Raw genomic sequence first — 16,602 nt, 5'->3', positions numbered from 1 at the left:
TTTATTTAATTGGTTGTTTATTGTGTGTACAGTGTTTTCTATAAAGTGCAGTTTATGAACACATCCAGGCCACTAGGTGTCAGTGTAATGGCTGTTGGAGTGAGTGCAGAAAATGCACCTTAAACTATAACCTTGGGTTTGTGTAGCTATTAAAGAGCACAGTATGAAACAGGACACTGTGGAGCAGCTGCACATGAGATTAAAGTCACCACACCCAGTGCCAAGAGGCCACCAGAGGGGTATTACCTCACCCCTCAGAAAATCACTCTCACTCTCTCTGTCTGTGTCTCTTTGTATGTCTTTCTCTCTCCCTTTCTATATGTCCCTATTTCTGTTTCTCTCTCTCTCTCTCTCTCTCTCTCTCTCTCTCTCTCTCTTCACTCGTTTGTAGCCCCTCCTCCACCTGCCGTCATCGCCCACAGTGACGTCACACCGCACCTGGCCAATCAGGAATAAGTCTTCTGCCGTACTTCTTTCTTTATTTATTTATATATGTGTGTATCAGTTGGCTCTGGCCAATGCCTTATGGAAGTGTGTGTGTGTGTGTGTGTGTGTGTGTGTGTGTGTGTGTGTGTGTGTGTGTGTGTGTGTGTGTGTGTGTGTGTTAGGGTGTGTTACACAGAGATGAGCGCAGCATCAGCACCAGACGCGCAGAGGTAAGAGATGCAGCTAAAAACCTCCTTAAACAGGCGTTTCCTCATTGTTTTGAGTTAATTTAAGGTGGCGCGCCCCTAATCGAGGTGTTATAAGGTGTCAATTGTGGGTTTTGCTGGGGGTCAGACGCTCGGGGAGCTTTGTGGAGTTGGTTTACTTGCTCCACAGCTTCATTTCGGAATTATCCATTCCACCTTAAATGCTGCAGCAGTTTAATTCTGCTGTTGGAGGAAGCATTTAAGGTGGAACGGAGATTTTATATAGGAAGCTTTGAGATAAAGCAGGCAGTTTTATACCTTGTGACGATGATCATTTAAGGTGGTTCGGAAAATACGATTGTCCTGAAAAAAAGGGAAATTCAAGTGTAGTGTATTTGTTATTATAATAAGACAACTCCAGCCTGATTATAGCTCTTTAATGTGGAATAAATAGTCAATAAATAGTTAAAAAGACAATAGTGTAACAATGTTCTGTGTGATTTACATTTAAACTGAAATTTCAGATAGGATTTTGAGTAGAATAAGAAGGCCATTTTATTTCTGTATCATGATGGTTATTTTAAGGTGGAAACATTTAAGGTTCAAAAACAAATTCAAATACACTATAAAGTATGAACCCTTATTCAGTGTAATGTCCTTTTAAGGTGGAACGGGAAATTCTAATTTGTAATTGTGGAGTAATAAACCACAATGGACACAAAACATTTAAAGTGTAATGAAAATTTCAAATAAAGTGTGGAACCTCTTAAGGTGGAATGGAGATTTGATCACACCAGCCTGATGTTGATGGTCATTTAAGGTGGAATGTATAATGAAAATACAGAACTCTTGAATAGGAATCTAATTTCAGTTTGACAACGGCCATTTAAGATGGAGACATGCCATTTAAAGTGTGGCTACTTAAGGTGGATTGGAAGATTGAAACAAGAATGTGGATTTTGGCTGGAAATGGGCACAGAATTATGTTGTGTGGGTGATATCGGAGGTTGGCAGGTGTAGAAGAGCAGTGTGTGAAGGGGTGAAAGTGTTTGTGCTGCTGTTGTGTGTTTTTTTTTAATTATTAATGTCTGCGGTGTGTGAGGTGCAGATGTTGAGCCTGGAGCTGAATCGAGATTAATCTGCAATGACATGATGGCACTAATGTGTTTATTATAATACTGTGATCCTGTTGGTGGCGCTGTCCTTTGTGTTGATGAGCTGTGGAATCTCAGACTGATCAGACTACACTCTCCAAAACAAATACAGCCCCTACAGTCACCAGTGTCACTGGTTAATATTGTTTTAGCATTGAATATTCATTAGTTCATCCATCCATTTGTTAATTCATCCATTCATTCATTAACTGTTGGTCTGGAGCTGACCAGTCATCACTCAGTGAAATGCAGGACCTCAGTCCATTCTAGAGAATTATAAAAAATACTTTTGCCCACAGGTGTGAGTGATAGGGTGAATGTGTGAAAATGACCACAGCACACACTTGAGTGACTGGGTGAGTGTAAGAGTGACTGGAGTGTGTGGTGTTCTGCCCAGGGTGTGTTCCTTTCTGATTCTCAGTGATTCCTGGTCGGTTCCAGACCCACAACCAGGATGAGGCTCTTACTGAATATGACTAATTGATTGAATGAATGTTTGTCAGGGAACCTTTCTGTAATGTATATTAAATGTTCTTATAAACATGGTTCTCAGGAGGAGGGTCTGATTTTCCAGGAGATGTGAGTAAACTGGACTTTTATTCTGAAGAATGTAGATTAATGTAGAGGCTTAAATTGTATTAATTTTGGGTCATTTCTATTGTTTAATTCTTCAGGGAAAAAATATATACATTACACAAACAGTTTCTAAATTCTCCCATAATCCCTTGAGTGAACTGTGGACACAATGATGGACAAGTGTTCTGGGGGACAGTGGACACAGTTATGGACAATATCCCTCACCGTTTACTGTCCTCATTTTCTGTGAGGAGCTTTTAGAAAAGGACATCTGGTTCCATTTACCTCCCCTGTGTCTGGCTGTATCAGTGAAACTGATCTGTTCACTGGCCTGACTGGCTGTGAATCTGTGGGTTTGTTTACTCTTTGCTTGTTTATTTGTTTTTGTTTATGACACCTTTAATGAGAGAACATCCCTGCTCTCAGCTCCTTTGTTTATTTAACCATTCATGAAGAGCTGAGGATGAGACATGGAAGACATGTGACTAAGGGAGGGCTTACCTTGTGTGTGTGTGTATGTGTATGTGTATGTGTATGTGTGTGTGTGTGTGTGTGTGTGTGTGTGTGTGTTTGTGTGTAAGTGCCTGAGATGCTCACATTCCTTGTTTGTAACCCTTATACAGTTCAGTGTCGTGGTGGGTCCAGAGCCAACACGGAATCACTGGGCACAAGGTGGGAGACAGACACTCACGCATTCACTCACACACTAACACTTATGGACACTTTTGAGTTGCCAATCCACCAACCAGTGTGTGTTTTTGGATCGTGGGCGGAAACTGGAGCACCTGGAGGAAACCCACGTGGACACAGGGAGAGAACTTTATACTTTATTAAAGGAAAGTGTTCTATAAGGTATTATATGGTATTATAATGGTATTAAAATGATTCATCTGTTGTAAGGGTAGAGATGTACTGGCTGTTAACTATGCGTTGACATATCATGGCTGCCTTATGTACCCTGTGTCCGCTTGGTGTGCTGGTTGTGCACGTTCTTAGAAAATAAACACTATGCTTACACAGGACACAGTACAGGCACAGTACAGTGAGGGTGAGAGAGAGAGATTATAGTTATAGTGATGTAGTGATGTCATCTCCTACTTATATAAGAGTGCAGAGGTCTGAGGAGGCGGAGCTTAACCCTGAGCTCATACACAGCTTTAAACCATTCGGGCTTCTACTGTGTTTGTGTGAGTTTGTCTGAGTATGTGCGCATTTGTGTGTTTGTGTGTGTCAAATGAGGGGGAGGACTGTGTGTTAACTGCTATTGTTCTGTTTTTCCATTCAATAGAAATATGCCAAATTCAGAAAAGTAAAAGTTAGGGATGTTCTTTGTAATAATAGTGTTATAACTTCACCACACTGTTATAAAGGGGTATGAATCAGGACATAACAGTGTAATACTCTTTCATTGTGGTGTAAAGTGGTAATAGTGGTGTAAATCAGAGCAGAGTGGAGTGGAATCTGAATGGGGCACCATAGAGTAATGAAGGCCAGTATTGGGGCTGAATAGTGTAATAGATATATGAATAGGAGTATAGAAGTGGTATGTATAAGAGTATGAAATCAGTATCAATTCGGGTGTAATAGAGTAATGGCTGTATGTATGGGGTGTAATAGTGAAATAGCTGTATGAAAATGGTGTAATAATGTAATAGCAATATGAATAGGCATGTAATAATGTTTAAGCAGTAGGAATAGACTAATATTATAATAGCCATATAAATAGGCGTGTAATTGTGTAATAGCAGTATGAATAGGGGTGTAATAGAATACTGTCGTAGCTGTTTGTACTGGGGTGTATTAATGTATTATATAATAAATAGGGGTATTACAGTGTAGAAAGGAAAATTAGCCAGGACATTAGAATAGATGTATAGAGAATAGATGTATAGAGAATAGATGTATAAAAGTGTAATGACATAGTAGGATAATAAAATTATGTAATACATATCTAATGTGAGGGCGGCACGGTGGCGCAGCAGGTAGTGCCGCAGTCACACATCTCCAGGGACCTGGAGGTTGTGGGTTTGATTCCCGCTCCGGTGACTGTCTGTGAGGAGTTGGTGTGTTCTCCCCGTGTCCGCGTGGGTTTCCTCCGGGTGCTCCGGTTTCCTCCCACAGTCCAAAAACACACGTTAGTAGGTGGATTGGCGACTCAAAAGTGTCCGTAGGTGTGAATGTGTGTGTCTGTTTTGCCCTGTGAAGGACTGGCGCCCCCTCCAGGGTGTATTCCCGCCTTGCGCCCAATGATTCCAGGTAGGCTCTGGACCCTCCGCGACCCTGAATTGGATAAGCGGTTACAGATAATGAATGAATGAATGAATATCTAATGTGGTAAGTTTATGGAATTAAAGTCATGTACTGCTTTCTTATAAACAGGCAGAGCACAGCTTGAGCTGCAGTAAAGGCTGTGATTTACTTAAGGATGCTTTAACACCAAAAACGCAGCTCTCTGAGATCCTGGGTGATTTGTTGTTAAAAGGACGCCTGTAAAGTGGGAGTTTCCATTTGCATAAACATGAATATTCATAGATATTCACATTCTCAGAGAGTTACATAAACTTACACTTCACATTCTCAGAGAGTTACAAACACTTACACACACACACACACAGAATTCATTGCTGTATTTTTGAGCTCCCGATGCCCTGGGCTCTGATAAAATAGCAGCTTTCAATCCACACTGACTTCACAGCGTCTGACAGATACGAGGCCAAATCGTTCAGATAACCATCTACAAACACATACAGCCAATCACCAATATATCATTCTCAGCGCTCCAGTGACACTGACATGGTGGTGGTGTGTTAGTGTGTGTTGTGCTGGTACAAGTGGATCAGGCACAGCAGTGCGGCTGGAGTTTTTAAACCCTGTGTCCACTCACTGTCCAGTCTGTGAGACATTCCTACATTGTTGGGATTGGTCCACTTTGTAGATTTAAAGTCAGAGATAGTAACTCATCTGTTGCTGCACAGTGTGTGTTGGACGTCCTCTAGTCCTTCATCAGTGGATACAGGATGCTTTAGGCTGGATGTTTTTGGTTGGTGGTCTATTCTAAGTCCAGCAGTGACACTGAGGGGTTTAAAAACTCCAGCAGCACTGTGTCTGTTGTTGAACTAGAGAGAGACCAGTGTGGTCAGTGGGGCTCACAGAGAGGAGTGGAGAAACAAGTTGGTGGTTTTATTGTTACGACGGATTGGTGCTGGAACGTTTGAACACCACTGAGAAAATAAACCTTACCCCTTCCTCCTCTCTCCACTGTGTAGTTACTGTATGTTTAAACTGAGGACAGGGACATCTGCCAAGGACAGATACAGATCACTGTGTGTGTGTGTGTGTGTGTGTGTGGCTGTACTCTGCAGGTGTGTTTACATTAGTGGCTTGTGTTAAGTCACAAAGAATAGAATACTGTAGTGTACAGTGAGCACCTTCACTTTGCCTAGTGGTGGTGGGGGCGGGGGTCTCAGCTCTTGCCTAGAAATAAAGGTAGGGCTGATGGGGAGGGCTATACACTCATTCAAACAGAGGTTTTCCAGGGGTGCACTTCAAATAAAGAGCTATGAACACCATGTGTATTTTCTTTAAAATCTATGATTACCTTAGTTATATTTAGGGCCTCATTCTCCTTCAGAGGAGTTCCACAATCATATATTATCTCCGTCTCCTCACTCTTCTGTGATATGGAGCTCACTTCAGATTCGACTTCTTCAAACCTTCAGTTGCAGAAGAATTAAAGAGGCAGTAGCCTCATTAATTCCAAGAATTGAAGATGTTTTCTGCTTGTTCTGAAGTAAAGGGACATAAAACACTGAAACTACATTAAACTAAAGTCCAGCAGCTCATCTGATATCACTGCAGACTATCTGTCTCTCTCAGTCTGTGTATGTCTCAGTGCCTGTCTGTCTCGGTCTGTCTTTGTCTGTCTGTCTCGGTCTGTCTGTCTCAGTCTGTTTGTCTCAGTATGTTTGGCTGCTGGTTGGCCTGGAGAGCTGGTGTGTTTCTTATCACCGTGTAAAAGATGTAGGGGGCATAGTTTATTATTGGATGCTCAGTGTTTATCTAAGAATGTATGAGAGTACAGTAGGATGAACTGACTCTCTCTCTCTCTCTCTCTCTCTCTCTCTCTCTCTCTCTCGCTGCAGTTCCCCTCTCTCTCTCTTCTGTATGGACCCGTCTCATCATGGTGCTGCCACTGTCCAACTGAGGCATCCAGTTTCACTGTGATTTATCTCCAGCTGTCGTCCATCTTTCAGCTGCATCCTTCCAGCCTCTCCCACTCTCTCCCTCTCTCCCTCTATCTATCCCCCACTTTCTCTCATTCTCTCTCCCTCCCTAATTCCTCCATCATGAGCGGCTTCCTGGCAAAGCTGGACCCTCGGAGGGTGCAGTGGTCAGGGTTCAGTTCCCGTGTTCTCCGGACGAAGCCGGTGGAGTCGATGCTGGACAGTTCTGTGGTTTCGGGTGGTCCCGGCTCAGCTGGCACAGCGGGCAGCAGGCTGGCACGGGTCCTCACCACTGTGGACCTTGTGTCTCTGGGCGTGGGCAGCTGCGTGGGCACCGGGATGTATGTGGTCTCTGGGTTGGTCGCCAAGGAAATGGCCGGTCCTGGGGTCATAGTGTCCTTCATCATTGCAGCAGTTGCCTCCATACTCTCAGGTGATTAAACAAACAAACAAACAAACATGTAAACAAATAAATGTATGTGGTGCCATCCATACAATGCAGCTCAAAATGCTTCACAGCATGAGGTAATAGTAATAAGGAGAAAACCGAGAGAAAATGCAAAATTTAATTCAAATTATAATAAAAATAATATAAAATAAATGTGAAAAAATGTGAGAATATAAAGCAAAAGGTATGTAACAATAATATAACAACAATATTTCACATATCATCACTGTCCAATGAAAAATACATTTCTCCAAACAGTAACTTTGCAGGAGAAGGAAAAAACCTTCTTAACTTTCAGTGGAAGTCAGAGTATAAAGATTTTATTCAGAGTAAATTTGGAGAATTTCTATTGGTCCATTCATCATTTTCACACAGTGTGTTGTAGTAAGGAAAGGTGGAGATTTTGTGGAGGTTTTTTCTTTGGAGTGGTGAGGATATATTATTGTTAAAATAGATATATCTAATAAAAAAATATTAAAATAAATAAGTAATAAATATGTGACTTTTTAACTATCTAGCAATGCCTTAGTAACAACCTGGGACAGCAACTAAAACTTGGCAGAACCCTTGGCAACCATTTAGACAGACCCTAGCAACACTCTTGTCAGCCATAATAACTATTTATCAAACACCATATCAAACACTTGGCATCCACGTAGCAACCATCAGAGGTACCATAATAACCATTTATCATTATCCTAACAACCACCTGGAACATGACATCAACCATTTACCAGCACCCTAGCAACCAAAAGTGATACAATATTAACAACTTCCCAACACACTAGCAAACATCAGGAATGCCATAACAACCAGTTTGCATTAGAACCATTTAGAGAGAAACTACCTCAAAACCCCATAGCAACCATTTTGTAACAGCCTAGCAATCAACATGGTTACCATAGCAACCACTTATGTACATTATAGCAACAGATTGGCCAACAGGAGTTACGACCACCATACGATAGCGACCGCTGCAACACCCGAAAACCACAAGACTTACCATAATAACCGCTTAGGAACATCTAGCAACCACCAAGTAAACAAGCTAGTGTACCACAGCAACGCATTAGCAACAACATGGGACACCATAGAAAGCATTTAGGAACATCCTGGAAACCACCAAGTTGTGGCAGAGCGGGGCTCGAACCAACAACCCCAGCACCCTGGAGCTGTTTGACAGAGACACTACCTGCAGTGCCACCGTGAGGCCCCAACTCTCTAATAATTAAAAAACATTTGAAAGATTGCCTAATCTGTCTCTTAATAACTGCTCATTGCTCAGAGGGTCTAAAGGACTAGCTCTACGACTGTGGGAAAATTCAGCACTATGCTCTGTGTCTTTTAAGGTGGAACGGTATGTTTGAATAAAGGCAGACTGTATCTTGTTTGTGTTTGACGTATAACTTGTAAGTTTTAATTCACAGTTTGAATACCCACAGAAACCCGAGTTTTTTCATTTTTGTTGAACTTTTGCTCTGTTTACTTGGATGCAGTTAGCAATCTCCTGAATTTAGAGTATGTTCCACCTTAAGTAATGTAACTGTAACAGCAAAAATAAGTCAGTGTTACCCACCTATGGAACAGGAATAGAGCAACATCCTCATGTCGGTTTGTGCTTTTCAGTTTTTGCAGTCTCTCCGATGTCTAAAAACCTCCAGATAGCATTTCCCTGCCATGAGCAGAGAGAGATATAGAAAGCCTAGCATACCGGACAGACACTTTTTTTAAACCCTTTTACAGACACTGGGGCTTCATAAACACATTAGATTGGTTTCCAGTGCAAACTGACTGAAGAGCAGCACATGGTGAGGAAGTTTTATACAGAGTGCTTTTTGATTAAAATTGTGAACTTTGCCTTTAAGGAGCTTTATGAAACACTTGAAACACACAGTTTTAAGGGAAACTCATCCTGTCAGATGACCACTCCCAGTTCCTCTAGCTCAGGTCAGTGTGACATCACTCTGTCCACTGCCCCACCCTTTAAACCCACCTCACGTCCAAAACCATTAACCATCTGTTTATCACTCGACCTTCTGTCCAGCTGTGTGAGTGGGTGTGTGCGTGTGTGTGAGATTATGTGTTTTACTCATGACCTTTTTGTTATTAATACCATTTCTCAAAACAGTGGAGATGTTAATAATAATTCAGAATTATTTTATGATAAATATTAACAATAATCAAAAGATAATTGGGGATTAAAAAGACCATATTAAATCAAAATGATTGGGAAATAAGAATAGAGTTTGATGCAATATTCAAATATTGTTAAAAAAAACATTTATTCTCTCTGTGAATAAAAGGGAAAAAAAAGGAAATTTAACTGATTAAAATGATGTAGTTTTATGTGATGATCAGAGATTAAAGAGCTCACAATGCAGCAAACTGACTTGAGTTTGATGTGGTTTACACATTGTTAAAGTTTTAAATGCACGTTTTTTTTTATTATTACCCTTAATCACAGGGATTCTGCCAAATGTTCCAGTTTATTTATAAAGCACCTTTCAGACACAAAGGCAGTTTAAATTTCTTTAAACAAAACAAAAGGAAAGAAAATGAACAGTAGTTATTAAGGGATAAATATTAATAACATAAAAGGCATTTTACCCAGTCATTTACTGCTTCCAGTTCCCCCAGTAACTGAACCCCCATCACATGATGCCCCCAACGCTGGGGGAAGAAGACGAGCATCTGTTTCCTCAGAGATGCGTGATGTCCAACACTGGTGTATTAGAAACAGTGTGGAAAGAGACAGAGTACCAACCGCTTAGGCCCCTCACCTCAGCCGACAGACCCCCACACCTGCCGCACCATGCCATATGATGACAGAAAGAGGGTGGCGTCCCACCCACTCAGAGAGAGAGAGAGAGAGAAACAGAGAGAGAGAGAGAATGTGCTCTTCTAGGGCTCCCAGCCTCTGTAAAATAAAATACTTAAAGGTGACGTTCATGATTTTAATCAATCATAAAATACTTTGTACAAAATTCCGAGGATGTGTCCTCTGCATTTGCTGCTCTGCAGTCGATTTGCACTGGAAACCGGTCTAATGTGTTTACGAAGCCCTAGTGTCTATAAATGGGTAAAAAACAAAGTGTCTCGGTCCAGTATGCTAGGCTTTCTCTTTCTCTACGTTATAACAGCACTTGGGTTCACATTGCCCCTTGATTTTGACAAGCACTAGAGGACAGGGGGAAGGGGGTGTGAAGTATCACAATTTAAAAGGATATTATTGATTTGGTGAGGTACCATCATCGAGGTTTCCTGTAGTTGTATTAGTGACTATGCTGTTTTTTAGCAAATATATTGCATTATCAATTATGTTAATTAATTATTTAAATAAATAAATAGTATATTGCGCAACAATAAATGTAGTGTTTCTGGATTATATATTGCATTTCACTGGAAATGTATGGGCATTTCTAAAATATTTAGGAGCTGGATCACCCTCTGGCAGTGACCAGAATCTCTCTTTAACCACCTCTTCCACCTCTTTAACCACAAGTGCCTTCACAAATTGTTTTTAAGCTTGTAAAATTACTTAATACTTTGCTGTTTCCACACTGTCCATAACAAAAATGATGTTCTTACTGGGCACATATTAAGAGTTCATTTGCAAAAAACATTTCTCCATTTTTAATAATTTATATTATTTTTAATTTTGGCATGCACAATACAAAAAACCTGTTTTTGCAAATAAATGCTTCATATGTTTCATCATAAACAGTGTGAATACAAATGTGTAAACTAATGCCCATCTGGTTTCCAATATAAGTGCCTGTACCTGCATCCCCACCAAATTCTGCAGACAGAATTTGGTGGGGATGCAGCTAGAGGAACATGCCAAGTGCAGTGTCAGAGATACTCTAAAGCCCAGTGGAGGCCTTCTGTAAATCACTGACTTTAATCCAGTGTGAATATGCAGTGTGATGTCACACTGATTGCCCACAGTGCTCAACATGGAGCAGGTAAACAGAGTGGAACATTCCTTTCACCCTCTCCATAACATAAACCTCTCTTTAATCAGACACACATGCACACACACACACACACACACACACACACACACACACACACACAAACCCTCAGTGGATCAGTTACAGCCGTAATGTCACATCCTGGCACTTTCTTGTTTGTTTTCCCCTTCCATGTGGCTCTGTCTGTTTGTTGTTTTTCCTATCTCCACCCTCGTTTCACTCTAGCTCCACCTTTGTTCCGCCTCCTGGTCATTTTCCCTCGTTATCTGTGTCAGGTGTCTCTTGTTTGTTGATGTATATAAGTTCCGGTCTTGTCACTTCCTGTTATCTGTCATTTGTTTTGTTATGTTATTGTATTCGTCCTTGTTCGTTCTTTGTATTGTTTTTCTATCCTTCTCGCTGTAAAGTCGTGCCGCAGTCTTTCATACTCATTAGTGTTGTTTCGTGCTCTTCCCTTTGTTTATAAGTAATGTTGTTTCTCGTTTCTCGTCAAGTTCGTTTTGTTGTGTTTATAATAAATCTCTGTGTTGTAGCGAGTGTGTCCGCCTTTGTAAATCTACTCATCACGCCCCCGTGACACGTATGTTTTATCTTTTACCACACAGCACTCTGGGTCAGTGTTTAATTTACTTTCCACATTTCATACGGGACTTTTACAACTCTACACTAACTCTGCAGTAACTCTACACTGTAACTCTACAATCTAACCATAGTATAACCCCACACTGTAACTCTACACTCTAACAATACTGTAGCTCTACACTCTAACCATACAGTAACACGGTATGGTAACTCTCCACTGTAACTCTACACTAACTCTAAACTGTAACTCTGTAATTCTACATTCTAACCACAATGTAACACCACACTGTAACTCTACACTCGAACCATACCGTAACTCTACACTCTAAACATACTGTAGTTCTACACTCTAAACATACTGTAGCTCTACACTCTAACCATAGAAGATCATTGGTACCTCTCTCCCCTGCCTTCAGGACTTATACAACTCCCACCTCCTACGAAAGCCCTCTGCTTGGCAGGTGGTCCCACCTACCCGCTACACAGCTTCTTCAGCCTGCTGCCATCAGGGTGAAGACTGCGTAGTCTCAGGGCTAGGACCAGCAGACTGAGGGATAGCTTCATCCATCAGGCTGTGAGAATGCTGAACTCTCTTCCTGCTCTGCCCCCCTTCCCCCTTCTTTAGCCCCCCACACACACTACTCAGCAAGCTCATCAATTACTACCAATACCCAAATGTGACTTTGAAAATCAGGCAGGCACTCAACCTCCAGGCTTCATATCCCTATATTTGCACTACTGTTTACACCGGTCCTGTTTATATTGGTACTGTCACTTAAGCTCCTCATCAGACCTAACTCTGACTTTTTCAATAGAACCGGTATGCAATTGCTCACTTTATTTATTTAGTTGTTATACGTTTATCTTGCACTATTGTACATCCAGTATCCTACATCTTCCTATTACAATTATTTTGCACTATTGTTTACTCTGCCCTGTACATCCAGTATCCTATCTCAAAATCAGGTTATTGTCTTCAAATCAAATCAAATCAAAAATCAAATTTATTTATATAGCGCTTTTCACAACTGATGTTGTCACAAAGCAGCTTCACAGAATTCCAGTAAGACAAAGATTTGACATGAAATGTAAAAACAAATGTAAAACCCTCAAGTGAGCAAGCCAGGGGCGACAGTGGCAAGGAAAAACTCCCCCAGCTGAGGAAGAAACCTTGGGAGGAACCAAGGCTCACAAGGGGTGACCCATCCTCCTCTGGTCAATCTACTGGTGATGATAGTTAGTAGTCCATGAGAACTTCAGTGTAGGGACAGCTTCAAGGCACTTGGTGGTTGCTGGAGCGTGGGCAGCTGGTCTGAAGCGTGGAGGAGGGTCTCGACAGTCATCCATCAGTGTCCAGACAGACAGGTGGGCAGTTGTTTACTCGGAAAAATGTAAAGGGATGGAATTAGTTTTGAACTGTTTTGTGTTTGTAAAGGAGAAAATATGAAAATTTCCAGAGTGTGGCTAATGACTCCGGCAGATCTGACTATGACAGCTTTAACTAAAAGGAGAGAACCAGGAGGACACACAGACACGGGAGCATCCTGAAACACTGGCATCCCTCCGCTCCACCGTCACCGTCTTCCCCCAGCTGAGGCCTTCTGAATTCTGGGAACAATTAAAAATCCAGTATTCTGTAATCTGAGTGAACGTGGAGGCTCATAATAGGAAATTGTATCTTGAAGATATTCAGGAGCAAGCCCATGTAGAGCTTTATATGTTAATAACAAAATTTTGTAGTCAATGCGGAATTTAACAGGCAGCCAATGAAGTGATGATAAAACTGGGCTGATATGTTCAAATTTTCTAGTTTTAGTGAGGACCCTAGCTGCAGCATTTTGAACTAGTTGAAGTTTTCTTAAATTGCTGCTGGTGCATCCTGACAGTAGTGCGTTACAGTAGTCAAGCCTTGAAGTAATAAAGGCATGTACTAATGTTTCTGCGTCCTGAAGGGATAAGGCATTTCTAATCTTAGCAATATTGCGAAGATGTAAAAAAGCTGTGCTAGTGATACTACCTATGTGTTGATCAAATGATAAATCCGGGTCAATTATGACACCAAGATTTTTTGCTGCTGAACCAGGTTTAATTGGAGAGTCAGCTAGATTTAAAATTAAATCTGATAATTTATTTCTTTTGAACCCAAAAGCAGGACCTCTGTTTTGTTGCTGTTTAGAAGGAGGAAGTTATGCAACATCCAGCCTTTCACGACTTTTACACAGTCCTCTATTTTCTTTAGTCTGTGTTTGTCATCGGGCTCGGCTGAAATATACAATTGTGTGTCGTCTGCGTAACAGTGAAAGTTAATGTCATGGTTTCTAGCGGTAACATGTATAATGTAAATAATAATGGTCCTAAAATAGAGCCTTGTGGAATTCCAAATCTTACTTTAGAATAATTTGAATTTAGATTGTTTACTTTTACAAATTGATAACGTTCCGTTAAGTATGATTTGAACCATAATAGGGCTGTCCCTGTGATTCCAACCATGTTTTCTAACCTTTCTATGAGAATATTGTGGTCTATTGTATCGAAGGCTGCGCTTAGGTCAAGAAGCACCAACAGGGATACGTGGCCTTGATCAGAGGCAAGAAGAAGATCATTTGTTATCTTGACTAGTGCTGTCTCTGTACTATGATGTTGCCTGAATCCAGATTGGAATTTTTCATATATATGATTCTTATGTAGATATGAACTAAGTTGTTGGGCCACAGCTCTTTCTAAGATCTTGGACAGAAATGGCAAATTAGAAATAGGCCTGTAATTAGACAGTGTACTAGCATCAAGATTTGGTTTCTTGATCATAGGTTTGGGTACATGGCCCAGACTAAGGGATGAGTTTACTATAGTTAAAAGAGGATCAATAATAGCTGGTAGTACTTCTTTGAGCAACTTTGTGGGAATTGCGTCAAGTGTGCAAGTTGTACAGTTTGCGGAGGTGATAATCTTCTCTAGTTCTGATTGTGGGAGTGGGTAAAAGGTTTCAAGTCTTTCTTTTACAGTTATATTATGTTTTATATCATTCACATCGGGTGGCAGCCAGGATGGATTTGATCCTGTGGCTTGAGTTTGTTGTCTAATATTCTCAATTTTATTATTTAAAAAGTCCATAAAATCTTTACTGGTGAGAGTTGCTGGAATTAGTTGTTCAGAACCTGCTTGATTTTTTGTAATTCTAGAAAACACACTAAACAGTGCTCTCGGATTATTTTTATTATTGGAGATCAGCGAGGCCAGATATGCTGAGCGAGCTTTAGTGAGGGCATTTCTATACCCTATAAGGCTGTCCTTCCAGGCAGAATGGAACACTTCAAGCTTGGTTGATCGCCATTTCCGTTCTAGTTTTCGTAATGTTTGTTTTAAAGTACGGGTCTTATCATTATACCATGGTGCGAGCTTTTTCTGTCTTATACTTTTATGTTTAAGTGGTGCTACCTTTTCTAAAGTAGATCGACAGGTATTTTCTAGGTAATCAGTTAGTACATCTAGGTCCATTGGGTCTGATGGAGTTGGAACTGGGATCGATAGTTCTGGTAGGTTTTCTATAAATTGTAGGGAGGTAGATGGTTTTATTATACGCCTTGTAGAATAGCGAGGGTTCCTACATATATTATGGCTAAAACGTAGCTCATATGAAATTAAGTAATGATCGGAGATTGCTGAGGATTGCGGTAAGATATTAATTTTGTCAATGTTAAGACCTAGTGTCAGAACTAAGTCTAAAGTGTGGCTGCAGTAGTGTGTAGGCCCTGTTACATTTTGAGTAATACCAATAGAGTCTAAGATTGAGGTAAATGCCTTTTTTTAGTGGGTCAATTTCCTTCTCAAAATGGATATTGAAATCTCCTACAATTATAACTTTATGATTGCACACTGCTAGGTTTGTAGCAAAATCACTGAATTCTTTCAGAAATTCTAAGTAAGGCCCTGGTGGTCTGTAAATGTTGCATAATAAAAATGCGTCCTTTTTTGTGACCGGATTTGTAATAATTGTGGAGAGAACCTCGAAAGAAGAGAAGGTGTCACATTGTTTAAGACTAATTTCTAGGGTATTTTGGTAAATTACACATACTCCACCTCCTTTGCCTGATATTCTTGGGCTATGTGCATAATTATAGCCTAGCTTCATTTAGTGCTAAATATTCATTTGGTCTAACCCACGTTTCCGTGAGACAGAAAACATTGAATTTATGATCACTTATAATATCATTTACGATGAGTGCTTTTGAGTTTAGTGATCTTATGTTGAGTAACCCAAATTTTAGTTCTGAGGTGTTGCTGCTAGGTGTTGTGTATGATTTAATATTGATTAGGTTGCTGAAACAGGCTGATTTTGTTTTTCTACTTTTACATTTAGTTCGGGGGAAAGACACAGTCTCAATACAGTTGAACCTGGGTGACGCCTCAAGACAGTTCGCAGACGGTCGGTTTAGCCTGTCTGTCTGTGGCCTGGTCCCAGCTCTGGATTGTCAGCAGCTATCTACACTACTCTGCTGACTAACTAAAAGACTATGTGCTATGCTGCAAGAAAGTAAGGCAGCACCCTCTCGCGTGGGGTGGATACCATCCCTACCTATAAGACCAGGCTTGCCCTCAAAATGAAACCAATTGTCTATAAAGCCCACTTGATTTTCGGAACACCACTTGGACATCCAGCAGTTTAACGCCCAAAGTCTGCTGTAAGCTTCGTCGCCATGCCGCATTGGTATGGGGCCAGAGCAGATTATGGCATCGGACATCTTCTGGGCCAGTTTAATCACCTCTGTAATATTACCCTTAGTTACCTCAGACTGCCGCAGATACGTCTTCAGTCAGTGTCTCATTGTCTCATGTATGTCTATCAGTGAGCTGCTGGTATTGTATTGCATTGTATACAATATTTTAATTTTTACAATTTACCAATTTTATTTAACAATATTATATTGTATTGTATTGCACTTGTCTTCTGTTTGTTCACTTTCATATATTTACATACTTAGCTTAGTTGAATTTAGTCTATTTTTGTTAAATGTT

General features: G+C 40.7%; 1 protein-coding gene across 1 annotated transcript in view; it reads left to right on the top strand.

Moving 5' to 3' along the window:
- Positions 1-555: 555 nt before the first annotated feature.
- Positions 556-16,602, top strand: part of slc7a14a (solute carrier family 7 member 14a) — a 37,732-nt gene continuing 21,685 nt past the window's right edge. The window contains exons 1-2 of the mRNA XM_066662398.1: positions 556-656; positions 6,505-7,018. Coding sequence (XP_066518495.1) covers positions 6,709-7,018 — 310 coding nt within the window. The 5' untranslated portion in view covers positions 556-656; positions 6,505-6,708. The remainder of the gene's footprint in view (positions 657-6,504; positions 7,019-16,602) is intronic.

This window comes from Hoplias malabaricus, chromosome 1 (genome assembly GCF_029633855.1).
Source record: "Hoplias malabaricus isolate fHopMal1 chromosome 1, fHopMal1.hap1, whole genome shotgun sequence".
Taxonomy (NCBI): domain Eukaryota; kingdom Metazoa; phylum Chordata; class Actinopteri; order Characiformes; family Erythrinidae; genus Hoplias; species Hoplias malabaricus.
Note: the sequence above shows the minus strand (reverse complement) of the source record. Positions and strands in the feature narration are given on the sequence as shown.